Source organism: Phocoena phocoena, chromosome 2 (genome assembly GCF_963924675.1).
Source record: "Phocoena phocoena chromosome 2, mPhoPho1.1, whole genome shotgun sequence".
Taxonomy (NCBI): Eukaryota; Metazoa; Chordata; class Mammalia; order Artiodactyla; family Phocoenidae; genus Phocoena; species Phocoena phocoena.
Window position 1 is genome coordinate 2,377,340 of NC_089220.1, and position 23,137 is coordinate 2,400,476.

Sequence of the window (23,137 nt, forward strand, 5' to 3'; positions counted from 1 at the left end):
CACACACGGAGAGGCCGGATCTACGTATTTTAAATGCTGTATTGGGCAAGGCTGGACCTGGAAGTCAGGTTTTTACATGGTAGTTATCTAACCAAATCCTACATTTCAGCTAAAAAAGGCCCTAGAGATGTCCAACGGATGCCGAAGGCGTTCTTCACGTTACTCAGAGAGGTGCTGAGATTTGGGCCGTGTCCACTGGGCTGACCAGAGGCAACAAAGGTGGTGGTCTCGCCTCTTCTCTGCCAGTCCCGAGGCTGTGCTGAGGCCAGCATCCACGTGCCCAAGCCTGGTCGGCCAGAAAAGAGAAAAATCACTAACGGGGAAAAAAATTCCTCTCATCCAACCTATAAATTTAAGCCCTCAACTATCACAAATGTTACAAACTTATGTACCTTGATTTGATCCCAACCATAAGCTCATCATATATTATAAAATAAAAATGTAGTTCAGGTAGAGATAAAGGCTAAAAACAAAAGCACCCCTGGTTGTGTGCTCCCACAGGGCACAGCTCTGGGGAATTTACACTTTCAGAAATCCCAAGGCCCAGTGCAAAAAGGCAGGGAAAAACCCACTTTGTATCAGGGTGGGGTATTGCTTTGATGGAGGGTGGAGGGTCAGAAAATTCTTTTGTTTCCTATTTTATTACATCAATGGCTTGAAAATTTTTATTTAACTTCAGCAAATATTGGAAATAGAAAAATGAATTCTGCAGAATTTCACAAATAAAATTTTCAATCTCTACTAACAAATGTTATGGTTCGACGGCTAAGCAGTTATGATGCTATGAACATTCACCACAATGAATGTGCGAAATAGAAAACAGGCAAAGAGAGACGTTAAAGTATTACTTACAACAGCGTTATTACAACATAGTTTCTTTAAAATTCCAACATGGGTTTTTATCACTTCAAAAGATATACAGCATTTCCATTATATTTGCAAACTTAACCTTATACATCTTTTAAAATCTTGAAAAGTTCTTACGCAGTCTAAAAAGCACTTAGCAAAGTTGGTAAGTCTACGTAAAGGACTACTATCCGCTCCGGTATCAACGCGAGCTGAGGAGAGGGCTGTAAACACTCAGGACCACACAGCATGCACAGGCTATACCGACCTTCCTTCTGCTGCACTGCGGCGTTACCGCGCTCGTGCTTTACTGTAAGGAGGGAGAGCTGCAGAGATCCAGGGAGTGGCAGAAAGAGTATTTGTTTTTGAGCATTGCACAAGATCACTAGATTCAAATTAGCTAACCACCTTGAGTCAACTTGAGGCCAAGTTTCACTTGGTTTTAAAAGCTTGAATCCTGGGTCACTTGATTTAGATCAGGCTAGACAAGAGAAATGAGGCTCTCGTGTGGGCTGGCTCCATCCGTCCTTTGCTCATGTAAGAAGGGATCCAGTTAGTGTAATGCACTATTTGGCTTATTTTTGGTCTGTAATTATACCAATAGTACATCTGATATTCAGAAGGACAAAAATAGGGCATAGTTGAAATTTAAAGTGACAACGAGCACACTTAGAGTGGTGTGTGAGGGTTGAGGGAACTTTATACGCACAGAAGACTACTGCTTAATTAGTCCACCACAGTAAGCTTTTAGAACTCAACTATTTTTTCTTTTTCATCTTTTGATTAGAGGTTCATGACTATCAAAAGCCACCTTGAGGACCTGGTGTCTGGTAGGCACGAATGTACCAAGACGACACGGGGGAAGCGGGGCGCGGAGGGGGTCACACTAACCTCAGGCTCCTGCTGACACCAGCACCGACCTGCACCACTGCTCACCTGATCAGCACAACTGAGGCAGGGCTGCTTCCTGGTTAAAAGACCTACATTACAGAATCCATCACTGCTTATGACCAGTCAACACAATATTCAAGTAACAAGGTGTTTAAATGAATACGTGAAAAAAAATTTTACCTAACACTTTACACATCTACATAAAATTAAATAAAACAAACTTTTAATGCATATGCAATACAACTTATATCTTTTAGGATTTCTAAACTAAAAGTTAAACTATCATTTGCTTCAATGGTACTATATTTTGCACAATAACTTATACTTAGGAGAAATTTTCCACAAAAATATATATATAATTATGACATTCACATTGATAATTTTTAAGAAGACAAAGCTTAAGTGAACATTGCATCCAAAGCAGTTGTCACTGTGTACCCCTTACACATCCAAACACAGCCTGCTGACGCACCGAAGTCTTGATATGTTAAAAAGGGTCTTCCCGTAAAATAAGACCAAATCACTTGGGCTTCTAAAGCTAAGTGATTTCTTGCATTTACAACATCATTGCAGAGACAGTGTAATGAAAGTTTAAAACACAGTGCTCTCTTACGCATGAGACTACAATGAAGGCAGTGGGGCAAAGACAACTGTCTGTTTTCCTTCTGGCAAATGAAAATGACATGCCCCTCCCCCTCGGAGAGAAAGCCGAAATTCAGCTGCTGTGATAGCAAGTACTCCAGCACGTGACTCTTCGGGACTGGGGCCCACTTGGTGCCAGGAACCAGGTAAGGGGATGTCTGAGCACAGACAGAGGCCTGGCACTGCCGGGATGCCTGCCACGCCACACGGGACAAAGCACCAAACCTTCAAGCACTGCCAAAGGGGATCGATTCTTAAGGAAAATAGCCTGGGGGTGAAGAGAGGAACAGCAGCTCTACTGGCAGGGAAACCACTGCAGCAAATTGCCTACTGCTTCCGTTAAGAGGAAGGAGGTCTCGAGAAGAAGCAAGGAGAAGCGAAATCTTCTTTCAGGCCTAGTGTCCCCTTTAAGCGGCGTGCAAAACTTATGCCGCCTCTTACCCACGTTTTTCCTGCCATTTTCCAATTACGCAGCAGGCTCACGATAAAAACAAAATGAGCCCTACGCTGTGACTAGTGTCACCGTGCCGGCCCGTGTAGGTGGGAGCCGCGAGCTGTGATGCCCCTAGCCCCTCTCACGCTCTTCTTCACCAGCTCCTGATCAACAGACACCTCTCGCAGGGACAAGTGTCGAAAACCGGCAAAGTCCCATTTCACTCCCCTTTCGAATGACCTTTCTCCAGATTTCAAAAAAAGAAGTACAATTCCAAACAAACAATCTAGCTTTCTTGCTGACCCTCTTCCTAAAGAGAAAACCAGCTGACTTAAAAAAAAAAAAAAAAAAGCCAACGTGCTTGGGAGGCAAAACACATCAAATTTTAATTGCATTTTTCAAATTCTTAAGAATTCTGTTTATGCCTTAAAGCATCTGCAATTTTCTTTTTCTTTTTGGTATTGAAAGCACGAAAAATATTTAAATGATGCAAAAACCAACAACAGAAAAAGCTCCTTCAACACATTTAGTGCAGGCTGAACCAACCGTGGGATGGGGAATGGGTCACATTAGAGCACACCTCGCAGTCTACCCTCAACCCCTCAAGAGCCCACGGTCTGGCAAGAGAATAAAAGTGATTATGGAGGTTTTAAACATTTATTAAACATTTGTAATTGTTCCCAGTCCAACCAAAGGCATTACATACCACTTCGCTGACTGTTCCTTTCCATCTTGGTCTCACTAGAGCCAATAACTGATCACGTCTCTGTTCTGTACTATCGATATAATACTGAGAGAGGATGGTGCTCATGGGCTCACATCAGTACATGACGGACACAGCGGCTATGTGGAGTGACATGTGAAAGGCCAAGCGTACCAGCAGGCCGGGGAACAAACAGCATGTAGCTTTTATAAAACCATCACCAGCTATTCCAATGCCCTTTATTATCGCCCTAACCTGACATTTCAAATCTGCACACTGGCAAGAGCCTGCAGCAGGTTCTCCCCGTCTCCTAATCTCAGTGACGTCATCTTTGGCAAGCGATAAACTTTAAAGAAGAAATAAGACACCGAAACAGAAAAAGGGTTGAAAACATGGTTGCCAAAAGGAGAAGGCACCAATTCCAAATGTACAAGCACCAGGTACAGTGGTATAGACCAAATCTCTTGGAGTTGGGCGGTGGTACGGGTGGGGGGTCAGGAACGGACAGGGTGACGCCCATCCTGGGGTGACGATCTGCAAGTTGACGGCACGAAGTGTTGAGTCCACACTCCCTCTGAGCTACAGTGTCCAAGGACAGTTGCTATGAATGAGCTTTCTACCTCGCGGGAAGGGAGAAGGGAGAGACTGAAGCCAACTAAATTTATAAACCATAATTATACTGACATTTAGGGAAATATGAGTTGCGTCAGGCTGTTTGGCACGATAAGGGTTATAATGCAGTCTGCCAATGTATTGTGATTTCCAAAGAAGCATGATATCACTTAGGTGGATGCCTCAGAAAAGAACAAAGGAAACCTCCTAGAAGGCCAATGGGGTCACAGTTACTCTGAAAATTACATTATGCACAAAGTAGAGCTTGCAGGCCATGCAGGAACAGAGTCACGCCTTCCGAGTCGACTACCTGTTCTGAAGCTGCCGACGGGGAAGGGCTGCTGTTGGTGGGCCGGGGCTCCGACTGAGGCGGTGGTCCCCAGGGTCACAGGAGGTGGGCAGGCCACGGGACCCCCCTCACTTAGGCAGAGCGAGAGACGCAAAGAGCTCTCCGGGAAGTGGCGCCAACACGGAGGAGCGAGCAGAGAATTAAGGCAGATGTAGCACAGGACTGGAAGTGTATGCCTTTTTGGTAATAGCTGCTTGTCCACAGAGATGTGATGCAGATGGCTAGGTGATGTCTTGTGACACCTGAATCCTGGATAACACAGTCGTCCACACCAAGTGCTCAAAGCCACCAGAGTTTCTCATGAGGCAGATGCGTATCTGACGTCAAGAACGGAAGCAGCCTGAGCAGAGGAGAAAAAGCAGGATCAAAGACAGGTAAACAATACAGGGGGCTTCCCTGGTGGCGCAGTGGTTAAGAATCCGCCTGCCAATGCAGGGGACATGGGTTCGAGCCCTGGTCTGGGAGGATCCCACGTGCCGCAGAGCAACTAAGCCCGTGCGCCACAACTACCGAGCCTGTGCTCTACAGCCCGTGCGCCACAACTACCGAGCCTGTGCGCGCGCCTAGAGCCCGTTCTCTGCAACAAGAGAAGCCACCGCAATGAAAAGCCTGTGCACCGCAACGAAGAGTAGCCCTCGCTGGCTGCAGCTAGAGAAAGACCGCACACAGCAACAAAGACCCAACGCAGCCAAAAATAAATGAAAATAAAATAAATAAATTTATTTTAAAAAAAGACAGGTAAACAATATAAACTGCTAACTCCGGTCTGGTGCAGCCCAACCCACCCTGCCCCGCAAACACAGGGCCCCGAGGCAATGCCTGTGCTGAGGCCAGGCGGGCGGACGGAGGGCGAGAGTGTGGCCCCTGCGGCCACGTGTCTTGGGTTCAAATCCCGGCTCTGTCCTTTCTAGCTGTGTGTCCTTGGACGAGGTATCATTTCTCTTTGAGCTTCAGTTTCCTCATCGGCAGAATATACATAATAACGATGTCTACTTCACAGGATTACATAAGAATCCCTGCAAAGGGCATATCGGCACAGTGCCTGGCAAACAGCAACACTCAGGTGTCCTAGGACCCGCCGGAGGGTACACCATGGTGCCTGCCCCGTTCAGCAAACAGCCACCAGAACACGCTGGGGTACAGACGATACCAAAGATCGCGGGATCTCCTTAGAAGCTTCAAAGGCATTTCTTAACTCTCTACTCTCATTTTTTAAGACTGACTTCCAGACCCAAGCCTAAAAGTCATAGAGCTCACTGCTACCCCCGTGGTGTCTTACTTCTAAGGAAACAGCTGAGCTAAGAGTCCAGAATCGGAAAGCAGCTGCGCCTTCAGGTGAAATCCCAATTTATGAGAACGGTCGTTAGTCAAATCAGGTTTCTCCTCACTAGTAATACACTCAATCATTCTATAATTTTAAGCGAGAATGTGTATCTCCAATGCAGTCACTTTTAGCATCCCTCTGTGCTTTTCTGACACCTCCCCGTACTCTATCCTTGGCCACCCCAGAGAACTCTGAGTCTCAAAAGCTCAACCCTCTTGGGCTGCGGAGAGAGATCTCCCTCCTTAGCTCTGAAGGAAAAAAGCCCGCAGCTGACAGACCGCTATGTTTCCAGAACTTCTCAAATCTGATGGCCTCCTCCCTGTCTGTACTGCATAAATACATAAAACCCGAGGGCAGGCAGGACACCAGCAGACATCTTTCTCAGCAGCTGGATTCCAAAGGATAAACAAGAATGGGAAATTACAAGGACACTAAGTTCTGAGCACTGATTAGACAGACAATTAACCAGTTCCCTTAGGCCCTTGGTGGACACAGAGAAGCAGCTGGTCCTTACAGATTAATTTCCTTCTGCAAACTAACATATGGAGAACAGAAGACCAGGGTGGTGAAGCAGGAGGGCTGGTACCATAAGAAACATGAAAAGAAAGGGAGGGACTTCCCTGGTGGGTCAGTGGTTGAGAATCCGCCTGCCTGTGCAGGGAACATGGGTTTGATCCCTGGTCCAGGAAGATCTCACATGCTGCAGAGCAACGAAGCCCGTGCGCAACAACTACTGAGTCTGTGCTCTGGAGCCCGCGAGCCACAACTACTGAGCCTGCGAGCTACAACTACTGAAGCCTGCGTGCCTAGAGCCCGTGCTCCGCAGCAAGAGAAGCTGCCGCACTGAGAGGCCCATGCACCACAGGAAGAGGGGCCCCCGCTCACCGCAACTAGAGAAAGCCCGCACGCAGCGACAAAGACCCAAGGCAGCCAAAAATAAAAATAAAATAAAATAAATGTGTAAAATAAAAAAATAAAAAGGGATAAAGAAAAGGAAATATAGGCATGCACGTGCATGCACGTGTGTGTGTGTGTGTATGAGAGAGAGAGAGAGAGAGAGAGAGAGTGAGTTAGTTTTAAATGACTAAAGAAGTGAAAAAATTTTAAAGGAGCTATAAAGATTATATATTCGGGTTGAGTTAGATAATCCCATTCCTTCTGAAGAGAAGGCTGGGTAAACAGACACAGGGAACATCAACCATCAGAGAGAGAGAAGACGTGCTGCTGGGTGGGGGAGGTCAGCTATGGACGAGCCAGGCAGACAGGATGAGGGGACTCTGATGTGCCATCAGCACCGCAAGTGGACCATGAAGGATGGAACTTCTGGACTAACAAGAAACAAGGAAAATGTAGCTGACTTAACCTAAGCTAGCCAGTCAAAGAGCCAGGCCTAAGAAGATCATGACCCTGGGTCCTAAATCTACTATCTCATTTTTTATGCTAACCCTGCTGAAGCTGGCTTTGATTAACTTTGAGAGGCAGGAAATCTGAGTTTCCTATTATTTCTGCTTCCTGGGACTTAAGTCAGAAAACATACTTGGAAGAAAGCTTTCACTCTCGCAAATTCTGACGTTCTTACCCCAGTAATCCTCATCTTTTCAGCGCTTCCTAAATTGAGTCCAGGACTTCAGGGAAATTAATTTGTTGCTAAAGGGGAAATTAGCACACAGACAAAAATCACTGCCGACAGAGAAAAACACCTTTGTTGTGCTCATGTGCTATCCTGCTCCATGGGCAGGCCGTGCCTGGGTGTGACGCAAGGACCCCACTCACATTGTCAGTACTATAGGTTTTGTACACTTAACTACAAAGATTTTCTGGTAGAAGGCTCTAAAGAGTCTAATTCTAACAGAACTAGTGTCTGTCTCCTGACAGGCCTCGCAAAGCCACTTGCTGGGTGTCCTCTTCACAAGGCTCTCCCCCCGGGGGGCGGGGGGGGGGGAGGGCAGCACTGGCAATACGAAAGAGGTAACTCCAAATCACTCCTGCCTCATTTGGGGAAGATGCTGATGAGAAAGTGATAGCAAATTAACCCTTAAATTGCCATGTCAGTGAGCAAATGCAAATGTTAAAGGCAGCAGCAATGAATTCTTGGCTCCCAGCCCTGCCTCAGCATCCGTGGGCGGGGGGAGGGGGGAGGTAGACGTGCAGAGGGAGGGGCAGCCTCCACAATCTCCCCCATCCCGACCTCCGCTGCCCGGGCTGATGAAACCCGTGCCACCACCCAGGAGACGACCAGGATGCCAGCCTCCATGCAACCCAGGACCTACAAGTGTCCTCATCAGTACTCCAGTAGGTCAGCCCCAAAGAGCAGCACGGCAAGCGGATGTGGAAGCAGACACAGCAGGAACCTGCAGACTCCCCGGTGCGCTCGTAAACCTCACAGGAGATGACAGCACATTTCACACGACTGAGCTTTACTGATACTCAAGGCACTTCTAACTTACGGTTTTAGGGCAAAGCTGTCATTGTATTTAAGGAAATATTGGTAATGTGGAATATTTTGTGGCCGGAGGAAACCAGGATGGAATTAAGAATTTGTCCAGAAACTAAAATGTGAATAATATACGTAGTGACCAAAAAGTGACTGAAGTCAACACATGTATTATGGTATTTACAGGTAAAAGTCAAGTTACTGACATAGCTGAAACCTAAAAGTATTTCTACAGCTGGAAAAGGTCATCAATGAAGACACTAACTGGAGAACTGAGTATGAATCTGGCAGAGATCAACCGTTTCAGACTTACCTCGTCTTCCTCTTCAGGCATCTTGACAGAATTATCCGGGGACGTTGCAGGTTTCTGGTTACTGGGACCATTGGTTTCTTCCTTCCCATGTTCTGCCTCCCATTCTTGTAAAACTTCATCTATGTTGAAGCGGCGTCGATAATTTACAAAAAAGTTCTTCACTTGTACCACTGATTTGTTCCCAATCACATCTGAGATTGCCTGAAAATCTCGGCCGTATTTCCTGATGGCTAAGGATGTGAGAAAGCATTTTTTTCAACACGAGAAAAATAATAAAAAACACACACACACAACTGAGACTTACCCCTCATCCAGATAAGGAAACATAGAGGCCTTCAACAGCAGGTACTATCTTAGCGCACTAATGGAAAAGGGTAGTATAGAGTCCAGTGTGGATGACTGGCAGAGACACTCCGTGTGACCCTGTCACGCAGGGTCTGTACCTCCCTGACATATATCGCATGGTAACTGAAGTGACCCAGCAGTTACCCTATGCCATGGACATCCTACACTGGCCTCTTCAGGGTCCCCAGGACTAGAACACCTCCAACCATACAACCCCAACACGCGAGCTGTACTTCCTGACTACTCAGAACCCAATGAGGAGCTGCTAAAGTGAAATACACCTTTAAACATGGAGGCTCCCAGATTAATTTTTACATCTTGTGAGACATGGGAAAGGAAAAAAGTAAAGCCCAAAGAGAATGCTAAAATGATGCCCACTAGAAGGACGTAATCCTCCAAGAATTTGTTTCAACATGAATGATGTGCTGGGAGCAGGATGGGGTATAATTTTTTCCTGAAAGCAACTGCTGCTCCTAAACCTTTATTTTATAAGAACTTCCTCCTACCTTGTACGGCGAGAAGCTGCTCCTCTGTGGTCCAACGTGCGTTACATTTCTGAACGACCTGGGTATCCAAATGAGTCCTATTAGCATACTACCTTTAGAGATGAGTATGTCCTTATGGGGATTAATGAATCTTTTTCTCATATCATAATTTTAACATCAACTAGGTTTATAAAGTTATATCTACACCTTTCCTTCTAAGAGACGTGTACTGGAGACACAGACAGTAAATTCTTAAACACATAAACTCAGGTGTGACTTCAAAGATGATGTTAACATAATCCTACCTCTGGAAGTCGATATGGTTCTATTCCACCATCAAGTTTTTCTTTTAGAGCACTGTTCGTCTGTTTAATATTCTGAATCTAAGGGAAAGAAGATTTTCATTTTTAAAATGAAACACTTTTATAAAGGTATGAAAAGAAGAGAGAACTGAGAAAGCTAAAAGAAACAAAAAACCAAGAGGAAAGAAGTTCCTAACCTGTAAGGTAGCCCAAATTTGAGGTCCCTATGGTATCCTTTGAGAGCAGCTAACTAAGTTCTTTAATTGACTTGCTTAGGGCACCGGACAAGAGACAACCAAGACGGAAGGGATGGTGGTAAAAAGGTGCCTGCGCACACAATCCTAATGCACCAGCTCGGCACAGGCGACCGGGGCCACAGAATGCACGACTGCAGTCTGACACAGAAGACAATGCCTGGGCTCCCACCACACAGAGCTGAGCTGAAGAAAGAGAGCAGGCAGAGTGAAGGCAGGACAGCCTCACAGCCCCGAGCCCCGCACGGACGCTACAAAGGGCAGAAGCCCCACCTGCAGGCTTCTTTAACGGGGAGGAGAAAAGAAAGCAGTATGTCAGTTCTCCACAAGTCTAATTCTGAGCAACAGTAACTTTGTTTTCTCACAAATTACCTTTCCCACATTCTTGCTTTGATTCAGTGGACCTTTCACTGTCCTTGCCTAATCAAAAGAAAGACACAAACAATAAATACAAACCACTCAATCACTCCACAGCTGCTCTTTAATTCTGCACTCGCTCCTGAACAAGCTGGGTCACAGGAGGGGGCCCTTCTCTCTCAATTCTAAGCAGAGGGGCATTTCTGTGCCTAGCACTAGGGGAACTCTGGCCCTATCATTTTTCATTCTTCAATAATCACTTGAGCAAATAAGAAAGCAAGCAGAGGAACACGTTCATTTTCCCAAGTAAAACATCAAAAATATTCATGAGCAGAAGGTGCCCTTGAAAGCAGAAATCCTATTGAGGCAAAGGAAGAAAAGCAAACATTTTAGAGATAGGGAGGGGGTGGGAGACGAGTGGAGATGGTGGTTCAGTTTTTTAGTAAATCTCTCTCCTCTTCAAAAAAAACTTTTTATACTTATACAATTTTTTAAAACCCCACTTTCGACGACTTACATTTCATAGATTTCCAGTTTCACAGATCCTTTCCTCCTTTGTTTTACTTCTTCTAAAAGGTTTAAGGGGTCGGGGGGTGGTACAGGAAAATTTTTCTACGCTATGGGACCAGTGGGCAAGTAAATAAGACCAGCACTTTCAAGAACCAGAAACTGACCCTGTCTGCCCTTACCAAGGGCCTCAACGTCTGCCAGAAATACAGTCTACTCCAAATCTTTTGTAACGATGCCACATCAGAACATAAAAACAGCTGAAAAGAAAAATACTGGAAACATGCACAGAATTCACTCTACAGTAAAACCAAAAACCAGGACCTTGCTTTACTGAAATTTGTTTTAGCTTATTTTGAAAAGGTACAGATCAGAAGAAAATACTTGAAATTTACTCACAGTAAGTAATTCCAAGCTCTCAGACCAGCATAAGCTGACAGAACTCTCTCTGATAATGAAAATATTCTAAACTTGGGCTGCCTGACCGGGCGGCCACCTGCCACACGCCGCTACTAAGCACCCGAAAAGCGGCTTATCCAGCCGAGGAGTCACAGGTTTAATTCCTCCAATTTCAACTAACCCGAGCTAAAATCTAAAGACCACACGTGGCCACCACACTGAACAGCACAATCTCAGACTCTTCTCAGAGCTCACAGTTACCAACAACCCACAAAATACCCACAAAATACTGCAACGCGCTCGGATTATGCTCCCTGAATTCTGAAAACTAGGCTAGGGAATGAGCAAATTCTCAAAAGTCAGGGGCCTAGACATAACTGAGCTTCATCATTATTATTCATGGTAAACCTTGTTTCATTTATAGCAGGGGTTGGGAAACTATGACCTACATACCAAATCCAGCCTACTGGCTATTTTTATAAATAAAGTTTTATTAGAACACACACACAAAAAAGTCAGGGGTATGTCCACTAGAACATATATTCAATTTCATGCCCCCCCACCCTCTCCCCCCTGGCATTCCAGTTACTCTTATATGTTAGAAAGCTGGGCGTGTGTGTGTGTGTGTGTGTGTGTGTGTGTGTGTGTGTGTGCGTATCGCATTGTGATTAAGTGATTAAGTAACAGGCATTTTCCAACCTGTTTAACACATACATTTTCCCTCTAAAATCAATGGATAAAGAAGCATTGAGATTAAATGAGTGGCTACAAGGTAAAACACCCACAAATCCTGAACTAAAACTTAACTCTATGTTTTCATTTACCTACGTGTCTGCTCCTAATCATTTTCCAAATTAGCAAATGTCCAATGTTCACTAATCAGAATAAGAATAGGGATTAGTTGCCAGCATCATGCCAATCGGAAAGAAGCCAGAGTGGCAACAAGCTGGATAAGAAACAGGATACAAAAAGTAACCAGCATTTAAAGAAAGAACAAAAAAAGCAGTTGACTTGACCTGGTGCCTTACCTAGAGCTCCTGGCTGAACACAACTTTCTTTTTCCTATTTTATTGGGTATTTAGTGATTCTTCTCTAAGGTCAGACCATTTCATTCTCTCCACCCGGAAAGACCTGATGCAACCAGCAGTGTCTGCTGGCTAACCTGACGGCCGTTCCCAGCCCCCTTCTCACTTGTATCTTTGACAGCGGCTGACGATTTCCTCAGGGCTAGGAGGAGCCGGGCTGCAAAGCCCTGCCACACAAAGTCCAGGAGGTTCTGGGAAAGCAAAAGCTTTTCCTCCACCCCCTCTTCTTACTGCCCTGAATGCAGACACGAAGGTGACAAAATGGCTCCTGCAGCGTCCAGTGTGAGGCAACAAGCAAGATGAAAAGCCTAAAAGCTAAGAATGGTGGAGCAGGAGAATCTGAAAGAATCTGGGTCTCCAAGAGCATCACTGAACAGAGGAACTAACGCCAGCAATCACTGATGTTGGAATTTCTTGTTATTTGTTAAAAATAAACCCTTCGCTGTCTGAGCTGCTGTTAGTCAGGTTTCCTGTCCTCATCGGATGACGGTTTCCCTGGCAAACCACCAGACGTGGGGGCATCCAGAATAGCACGCCCACTGTGTGACTGACCGCCATGTGCATCTGAAGGGCAGCTGGCAGAAGCCCTAAAGGCGGTGGGAAGTAAACAGCTGACCTCACCTCTTAGTAAGTCAGCCTCTGAGCCTTCTCTCCAACAATGTCAGCTCTGAGCAGCTACCTTCAAATAAAAAATTCCTGCTCTTGACCCTGGCTCTGAAAACCAAAGCCTCTTTATCTATCATACTACAAAGTCAGTAACACCTCTGTAGAAGAAAGGGTCTCTTTCCTTCTTTGACATATTGACACCGAACAGCAAGCGTCAGGAACTCACTCAGCAGAGGGGACTGAGGCCCCTCGGAGAGGAAGGTGAGATGCACAGAGCTCTCCCAGCGCAGAGGCAGCTTACTACGACGCCCTCACACATCCTGTAAGATCAGGCAGGCAAGGATTAATCTCATTTGAAAAAAGAGGCCCAGGAAGATTAAGTGATTCTCCTAAGATTAGAATGCAGCTGTGGCAGCCGCAAGCCCGCAACTCCGAGGGGCGCGCCGGGTCCTGGTCTGTGCAGCCTCCTCCACCAGGGGACAGCCGGGGCCACAGACCCCACCTTTCTCTTCTCAGCCCTGCCAAGGCAGCCATCAAGATCGATGAATCAAAGGCAGCACGAACTGAAAGTGAACCACCAGTCCATAATTCACCTTGCATTTGGGGTCGGGGGAGGTGACTAACGGAAGGGCAGCACTGGGCTGCTCGGCTAACTTTTGCGTTTGACTTTTACACAAAATCAGACGAAAAGACAAGGAGGAGCCGCCACCTCTCACACGAAGCACGAATGATCAGGAAAGGATGCGTTTTAAAAACAATACTCTTGGGGCTTCCCGGGTGGCGGAGTGGTTGAGGGTCCGCCTGCCGATGCAGGGGACACGGGTTCGTGCCCCGGTCCGGAAAGATCCCACATGCCGCAGAGCGGCTGGGCCCGTGAGCCATGGCCGCTGGGCCTGTGCGTCCGGAGCCTGTGCTCCGCAACGGGAGAGGCCACAGCAGTGAGAGGCCCACGTACCGCAGAAGAACCCCAGAAAAACAAACAAAAAAACCAATATTCTTTACAAGAGCACCAGAAATGTACCAAACGTGTAGGAATAACACTAATAAAGGAAATACAAGGCTTATTCATAGAGAATGGCAAAATACTGGAAGAAACTAAACATCTAGAGAAGTGCAGGGATATATCATGTTCATGGATCATAAGATGTTAATTCCCTACACTGATCTATACATTCAACACAACCCCAATCAAAATTCTAGCAGAATTACTATTCTGGAAATTGAGAAGGTGATTCTAAACTTTATATGGAAATACAAGGGCCAGGAATAGCCATCTTGGAGGACTTCTCCTACCACACATGTCCATTCATGATTATGTATTATTAAGACCATATAGTACCGGTGAAGAATGGACAAACAGAACTCCAAACCTGACTGATACACATAATGGACACCGGATTTAAGACAAAGGTCCCACAGCCTTACAACAGGGAAAGAGTAATCTTTTTTAATGAATAGTACTGGGTAAACTAGATATCCGTATGAAAAAAAAAAAAAAATTTGACCCTACATGTAACAACATACAAACAAAAACACTGCCAGGTAGACTGAAGATCAAAATGTAAAAGGCAAAACAACACTTTTAAGATAGTGTGTAAGAGTATCTTCGTGACCTCAGGAAAGGTTCTTAACAGAACTCAAAGAGCACTAACCGTAAAAGACAAGAATGAGAAACTGGACTACCTTAAAACTAAGAATTTCTGTTCATTAAAAGATACCACTAAGAGGGCTTCCCTGGTGGTGCAGTGGTTAGGAATCCACCTGCCAATGCAGGGGACGAGGGTTCGAGCCCTGGTCCCGGAAGATCCCAAGTGCCGCGAAGCAGCTAAGCCCATGCGCCACAACCACTGAGCCTGCGCTCTAGAGCCACAACTACCGAGCCTGCGTGCCTACAGCCCGTGCTCTGCAACAAAGACAAGCCACTGCAATGAGAAGCCCGCGCACCGCAACAAAGAGTAGCCCCCGCTCGCCGCAACTAGAAAAAGCCCACGTGCAGCAACGAAGACCCAACACAGCCATAAATAAATAAATAAATGATAGATAGATAGATAGATACCACTAAGAGAGTGAAAAAGAACCCCTCAGAATGGGAAACATGAGACCATTCCCCCACTGCCCCTGTAACTCCACGATGAGGTCACACAGCATGGTGGAGGGGAGGGCGCTACTGGCACCCAGTGGGTCGAGGCCAGAGATGCTGCTAAACATCCTACAAGGAGCGGAACAACCCCCAGAACAAAGAAATTATCCAGCCCGAAATGTCAGCAGTGCCACAACTGCTGGAAGTCCTGATGTGGTGCAACCAAAACTCACGTAAAGTGACGTGACCACTTTGGGAAACCATCTGGCATTGTTTTCTAATGTCGGTCATATGCACACTCGATAACCCAACAACTGCACTCTTAGGTGTTATCTCCAACAAAGATGCACCCACAACACACCCAGAGGCACATAAAACAACGCTCCTATCAGTATCATGTGTAAGAGTCAAAAACGGGAAACAACCCAAATGTCCACTCAAAGTAAAATGGATCATCTGTTGGGTATTTATACAGCAATGAGAAAGAACAAGAAGGATGGCTGTTACCTGGATAGATCTCACATGCTGAGTAAGAGCCAGACACACACACACACACACACACACACACACACACACACACACACACACACCCACCCCTACTTTATCATTCTGTTTATATAAAATCAAAAACAAGATAAAAATAACATATGGTTTTAAGTCAGAACAGTGGCCACCCACCGGGAGAAGGTGGGTAATGAACAGGGGGCATGAGTGAGGCTTCTGAGGCAACGACGCATTTCTCAAGGGTAGATAAAGGGGCTGTGGAGGCGACGCTCCACGTCTTCATCCAGACAGAGGTTACTTGGGTGTGTTCATATTATGACAAGTCATTGAAATCTGTATCTATATCGATATCTGTATAAAATTTCAACTTCACGGTTAATTTAAGGGAAAAAAAATCAACGGGCCTAAGATCTTCTGTCCAATTCCTTAGAAACAAAATGCGCTTTTGAGATTTGGGGAAAGAGAACATCCAAGTGAGTGAGAAGTAAGAACACGTCTGAAGTGCAGTTAACTCTTCACCCAGGACTGGGCTCACGGGTACCTGTCGTTTGATTGACACCAGCTCCATGTCCAGTTGTCTCAGCACCGTGGCAGCAGCGGTGGCATTGGCAGAAACAGCCTCCACGTCTTCTTGAGAAAGAAACATTCCTTTCGGAGGTTTCCTTTTTGCTCGATTTTTAGCTTGTGTACTATGTTTTTCTTTTTTGATCTGAGGAACTGTCTCAGTAGGGGGCACCTGCATGATACACATATTTGATAAATGAGAAACTAAAAAAACTAAAATGCCAAATGAACAGTAATAAGCATATTTTCTTAACATGGCTCCAAACAATCTAAGACAAATACCACGCCATATCATAATTACCATCTACAAGTTCTAACACAGTTAACAGACAAAAACATTGGCTACTGAACTTTGGCTAAATAAACACTTCAAAGTGGACTCCATCCATTTCCTTCCTATACAGATACATCCTTATTCTATAAACCTCTGACAAGAAGGATTCCCAGCTTCCTGCAGGAACACAGGAATAAAAAATAACCTGTCTTCCCTTCTGGTGAGCTTTGTATTTATGAATAAGGAGTTATTTTACCCAAACAGTCCCTAGCAACTGTAGATGGACATACGACCACAGAAAGAAAAAAGAAAAAAAAATGATTCAGCACATGTATAAGGATCCACTTAAATTCTTTAAATCTTTATAGATGGTTATAAAAATAAAAACTTCAATATGAAACTTGTTTATACACCTTTTCGGTTTCCTTTTTTGGATGACACAACTTTTAGGGCAACTGTGTAACTTGCTTCAAAAACTATATGCTGTCATTTAAAAATGCATGATTGCTGCTTATGTTTTTAAATGCTTTCTCTAAAACCAAAACCTTTGGAAATGAAATGCACTAATATCGTGGCAAGGAAAGGATAACATCCTAGTGGCAACCATTTTTAAGAACAAGAAGTTTTGGTTAACTGTTTATAATTTCATCTTGTCAGTGTATTAACATTGGCTGGTAAAGCTGAAAATACATTCAGCTTTTTGCTTCATATTTTAAAAGACTGAGATAAAAAGGCAATGCAAACCATGATGGTAGCAATAAGCTCTCGAACAAGTGGTAATAAACAACACATAAAAATATAAGTAAACAAAAAACTATGTTCTGCAATAGCGCTATGCTATTCAGTAAAGATCACCTATTGACCATGTGTCTGTTTGTTTTTTTTTTTAACATCTTTATTGGAGTATAATTGCTTTACAATGGTGTGTTAGTTTCTGCTTTACAACAAAATGAATCAGTTATATATATACATATGTTCCCGTATCTCTTCCCTCTTGCGTCTCCCTCCCTCCCACTATGTGTCCGTTTTAATAACATTTTAGTAGGTAAAGAAACTGAGATTTAACCATTTTTCTTTTTAAATTAGAAACTGCTATATAAATAACAATTACAGAAATTAATATAAAACCAAGCCTCTTTCATTTAAAATGTTCCATTGAAGAACCTAATAAATAACAATGCATCAAAACAAAGCTTACTAAAAATTGAAAGTACAATTTGATTTCCCAAAAAGCAATGTAATTTAGCTAATCCTTAAAATGATCTTGTTATTTGGGCACTCATATAAATCACTGGTAAGAGCGCTATCCAGAAAGAATTACCAGTTTCCTATTTGATAATATATACCATACCAAAAGAAGCCTTAAGAATATATCTAGAACACTTTGACTCAATAATTCAACTTCCAGAAATTAATTCTAATGGGAAAAATTAAGTGCACAAATATGTAGTCATGAGATCAGCATTTCAGCATTACTTACAGGGAAAAAGACTGTAAAAACCCGTATAAGATTAATTAACTCAGTTATAAAAGATCTGTAATGATGGAATAACATACAGCTATGCATACAAATATGTTTGACATAAAAATATGTTCAAGGTTCAGTATTGACGTTCCTCAAGAAACTAAAAATAGAGTTGCCATAAGATCCAGCAGTCCCACTCCTGGGCATATATCTGGACAAAACTATAATTTGAAAGGATACAGGCAGCACCCCTATGTTCACAGCAGCACTATTTACAATAGCCAAGACATGGAAACAACTTGAACGTCCACTGACAGATGAATGGATAAAGAAGGTGTGGTACATGTATACAATGGAATATTACTCAGCCATAAAAAAGAATGAAATAATGCCATCTGCAGCTACATGGATGGACCTAGAGATTATCATACTAAGTGAAGTAAATCACGAAGAGAAAGACAAATACCACGTGATACCGCTTACATGTGGAATCTAAAATAGAACACAAATGAACTTATCTACAAAACAGAAACAGACTCAGACACAGAGATCAGACTTGTGGTTGCCAGGGGGAAGGGGGTTGGGGGAGGGATGGACTGGGAGTTTGGGATTAGCAGATGCAAACTATTATATACAGAATGGACAAACAACAAGGTCCTACTGTACAGCACAGGGAACTATATTCAATATCCTGTGATAAAGCATAATGGAAAAGAATATATACATAAAACTGAATCACTCTGCCATATACCAGAAACTAACACAACATTGTAAATCAACTATACTTCAATTTAAAAAAATGTTCAAGGCAGAGTAAATTTAAAAGGTTATAAAATTATATATTAAGATCCGATTTTATATTTTTTAAGCATACAGATTCAGAATTATGTATAGGCATATATATTTTACAGAGGAGGTCATCTGGAAAGAGTCACCAAAATGTTAATAGTGATATGGGTGATGAAATGATAAATCATTTTCATTTTTCCCTTTTGTTTAGCTGTATTTCCTACATGTCTATAAAATCATATATTATTGGTGTAATTTTAAAGTTTAGGTATGTCTAGACCCTTCCGTTTTTCTCATACTTTAGTACCTTTTGAGATAGAAAACCTTTTCAGGTTTTACTGCAACTACAGACTCTGTCTTTAGAAAAACACTTATGTGAACACATGTAAAAGTCATGCCCATGCTGGGATTCCATACTCCACCCTGAATGAGGGGCTGATGGGCACCAATGGGCTGAGGCCCTCTTTCCTCAGCTGTGGTGGTGGCACCCATCAGGGAACTGCTGCAGGCAGCTCTGTACCGTGGGGGTCCCCAACTAGGCCACAGAACCCTGGTCTACCCGGAGGGCCCTCGGGGACCCCACATATGCTTTATTCAATTTTTATGAATGGGCAAAATAATGCAAGACTCTAACCCCCATTTCAAAAGGCTAAGACCGTCCAGACACCCCATTGTTCTCAGTGGGCAATTTACAATAAGTAAATGTTATAGATATACCCGCCCCAAGTCATGTAGAATGTTATAGATATACCCCCCAAAGTCATGTAGAATGTTATAGATATACCCCCCAAAGTCATGTAGAATGTTATAGATATACCCCCCCAAAGTCATGTAGAATGTTATAGATATACCCCCCCAAAGTCATGTAGAATGTTATAGATACACACCCCCCCAAAGTCATGTAGAATGTTATAGATATACCTCCCCAAAGTCATGTAGAATGTTATAGATATACCCCCCCAAAGTCATGTAGAATGTTATAGATATACCCCCCAAAGTCATGTAGAATGTTATAGATATACCCCCCCAAAGTCATGTAGAATGTTATAGATATACCCCCCAAAGTCATGTAGAATGTTATAGATATACCCCCCAAAGTCATGTAGAATGTTATAGATACACCCCCCCCAAAGTCATGTAGAATGTTATAGATATACCCCCCAAAGTCATGTAGAATGTTATAGATATACCCCCCCAAAGTCATGTAGAATGTTATAGATATACCCCCCCAAAGTCATGTAGAATGTTATAGATATACCCCCCCAAAGTCATGTAGAATGTTATAGATATACCCCCCAAAGTCATGTAGAATGTTATAGATATACCCCCCCAAAGTCATGTAGAATGTTATAGATATACCCCCCCAAAGTCATGTAGAATGTTATAGATATACCCCCCCAAAGTCATGTAGAATGTTATAGATATACCCCCACCAAGTCATGTAGAATGTTATAGATATACCCCCCCAAGTCATGTAGAATGTTATAGATATACCCCCCAAAGTCATGTAGAATGTTACAGATGTACCCCCCCAATGTCATGTAGAATGTTATAGATATACCCCCCCAAAGTCATGTAGAATGTTATAGATATACCCCCCCAAAGTCATGTAGAATGTTATAGATATACCCCCCCCAAAGTCATGTAGAATGTTATAGATGTACCCCCCCAAAGTCATGTAGAATGTTATAGATATACCCCCCAAAGTCATGTAGAATGTTATAGATATACCCCCCCCAAAGTCATGTAGAATGTTATAGATATACCCCCCAAAGTCATGTAGAATGTTATAGATATACCCCCCAAAGTCATGTAGAATGTTATAGATGTACCCCCCCAATGTCATGTAGAATGTTATAGATATACCCCCCCAAAGTCATGTAGAATGTTATAGATATACCCCCCCAAAGTCATGTAGAATGTTATAGATATACCCCCCAAAGTCATGTAGAATGTTATAGATGTACCCCCCCAAAGTCATGTAGAATGTTATAGATATACCCCCCCAAAGTCATGTAGAATGTTATAGATATATCCCCCCCCAAAGTCATGTAGAATTGTAGGGATTCGGGGACCTCTTGGATCCAGAGACTATAAACCTTTGGCATAATGATTTTTAAAACGTGAGAGATTAAAACTTCACCATGACCCAGAGGGTGCAGGCCCCGGGCACATACAGAAGGAAGGCGGCCACCAGAGCCGAGAGGAGGGGCCGAGCTCGAGCCCGGTCCTAACAAGGCCCCTATGTAACCTGCTGAGCGAAGGGCCCAGGAAAGAAGGCAGTGAGAACTGTTACCCTACATAAAAACTTTCCTCGTTGATGCCATTTTTTCCTTTAAGGCTTCCTTTCTCGTAGTTCTTAGCAAACAAAATTCTAAGTTCTACAAAGCAAAGTTAGTATTGTTTAAAAAGCCATACCATGATGCCTTGTACACAGCACTTAATATATTAAGTAGAATGAGAAAAAGGAATGTTTTACTTATGAAACTAGTAATGAAATTTATTTGTCTTAACAGTACTGGGGGAAAAAAATACCTCCTTTTTGCTTTCCTTGTTTTGATCAATCTCAATGTCAATGGCGTTATTTCCATTTGTTTCTTCCAGTTCATCCTCACTGGAAGACAAAAACAAGTTACAGAAAGATTATTTTGTACTAATTCTATTTAATACACAAATATAAGCAATATATTGATTTAATGACAGATGTAATACAAAATCAGTATATGTTTTCAGAATGCTGAGATAAATACATTTTTACAATTCAAATAAAATACCAATTCCATAGCTCTTTTAGTCTAAATGATTAAAAAAAGCTATTAAAATGGGTTTCTAACTCCCAAACCAGGCCTAAAACATTGTCGCTTTATTATTTGTAAAGTGTTTTCTCTCAACTAAAAATGTCAAATTTAAGACATTTACTTTAATTCTCCATAAGTAGCTAATGGAGGACCAGGACATGATCATTAGATATAACTGAGAAATTATTCAGGAATAAAGCCTATTGTATTGGGAATAAATTCACCAACAAGTAAAAATCCATGTTCAAGTCCCACCTGTCTACTCACAACTACACAAGTCTGAGAATGGGAGAGGCTTTCTGGTGGCTCGAATAACTGGTATTTTAAAGTTAATTTTAAAAAGAACGCTCACAAAAAACAAACAAACGAAAAAGAACGCTCGCATTGATATGGTGCATGCTTTTGTTTATATCCTTCCACGCAGTATTTCTTACTTAAAAAGAAAAAAAAGGGCTTCCCTGGTGGCGCAGTGGTTGAGAGTCCGCCTCCTTTTGCTTAAAAGAAATGTGAAAGCGAAGGCTCACAGCAGCCAGGCAGCCTGCCCCAGTCTGCCTGCAGCTAAAGCCAGCTGAGCAGTGGTGGCAGCAGAACACTCAGGGTTTCAAACGTCAACACCCACTTTGTCTCAGGAACCCATCCCAGGTGACGCACCCACTGTGCTCTCCTTCTCCCCCCACCCACCCCCAAGGCCCACAGTGGTAAGAAGTTCCGGCTGAGGAAAGCATGTCTGAGAGGAGAAAGAGCCAGGGGTGGAGGGAATTTTCCCAGGCCCTGCCGTTCCTTTCACAGGGAGGTCCCGTTAGAAAGACAACAATCTCTCAGGTGCTTCTGCCGTGGCCAGGGTGCCCCTCCTCTGTTTGCATCCTGACGGCGTGAAGGTGCACCGGGAAGGTAGGAGCACCCTTGTGCAGATGCAAAGTGAGAACAATGCCCTTATCGCTTCATCCTCAAGGATAACAAATCCCAATCTTCTTTTTTTTAAATTTAATTCTGATTTCAGCTTAGTAAACCGCACTTGTTTGTAGTAACAGACTTAGTTTATAAACAGTAAACTAGACCTAACATATAAAGGAATTTTAATCAAAAATTGCTATAACACTAAAAACAAATTCAGTAGAGTTTGCTACTTTTCCTTTGGTCACAAAGAGTACTGATCCATAAATAGACCCACTAGTTATGTATGTTGCAGACTAAAAAATATGCAGATGTGTCAAGGTCAACAATTTTATAGAATCTTATGGTTGGAAAGAGCTTCGCAGGTGTCTCCAAAAGTGATAATTCTCAATCTGTCCCCACAGGTTATTCTCTTTCATTTGAAATCATAAGATACTCTCCTAACACAGGGCCACAGAGATCATACAGTTTATACTTCTTCATTTTATTTTGTACTGTTAATTTATAAAAATAATATATTACAGAAAATATAATTTTTAAAAGCCACCTATATTCCCACTACCATAAAACCCACTATGTCTGTGTGCTGCCTTCTAGAGCTGAAGCATCTTCATCTTAGAGCTGAGGAAACAGAGGCCTGGAAAGGAGTGCATTGACCCAACCTGCCTGTGAGACCATCAGCAGACGCTCCAGCGGAGACCAGAACCCACTTCTGCGGGTGAGCAAAGGCCGCTGCGTAAGGCTGAGGGCGTGGTGGTTAAGGTGCGTCCTATGCACTGAGCTGTCCTTAAAACGAACTTCCTTGTTAAGAGTCATAAAATGTTCACCTCTCACTCACTCACATACACAAAACGGATGGTAAAAAAAAGGAAGAAGGAAATC

At 43.3% G+C, this 23,137-nt stretch overlaps 1 protein-coding gene across 1 annotated transcript in view; it reads right to left on the reverse strand.

Annotated features, from left to right (window-relative positions):
- Nucleotides 1–4,774: 4,774 nt before the first annotated feature.
- The window catches only part of RCOR1 (REST corepressor 1), a 118,371-nt gene continuing 100,008 nt past the window's right edge, over nt 4,775–23,137 (reverse strand). Inside the window, exons 7-12 of the mRNA XM_065872193.1 lie at nt 21,099–21,177; nt 16,013–16,207; nt 9,683–9,760; nt 9,399–9,456; nt 8,548–8,777; nt 4,775–4,816 (exon numbers count right to left, since the gene is read on the reverse strand). Of these exons, the coding sequence (XP_065728265.1) occupies nt 4,775–4,816; nt 8,548–8,777; nt 9,399–9,456; nt 9,683–9,760; nt 16,013–16,207; nt 21,099–21,177 (682 nt within the window). The remainder of the gene's footprint in view (nt 4,817–8,547; nt 8,778–9,398; nt 9,457–9,682; nt 9,761–16,012; nt 16,208–21,098; nt 21,178–23,137) is intronic.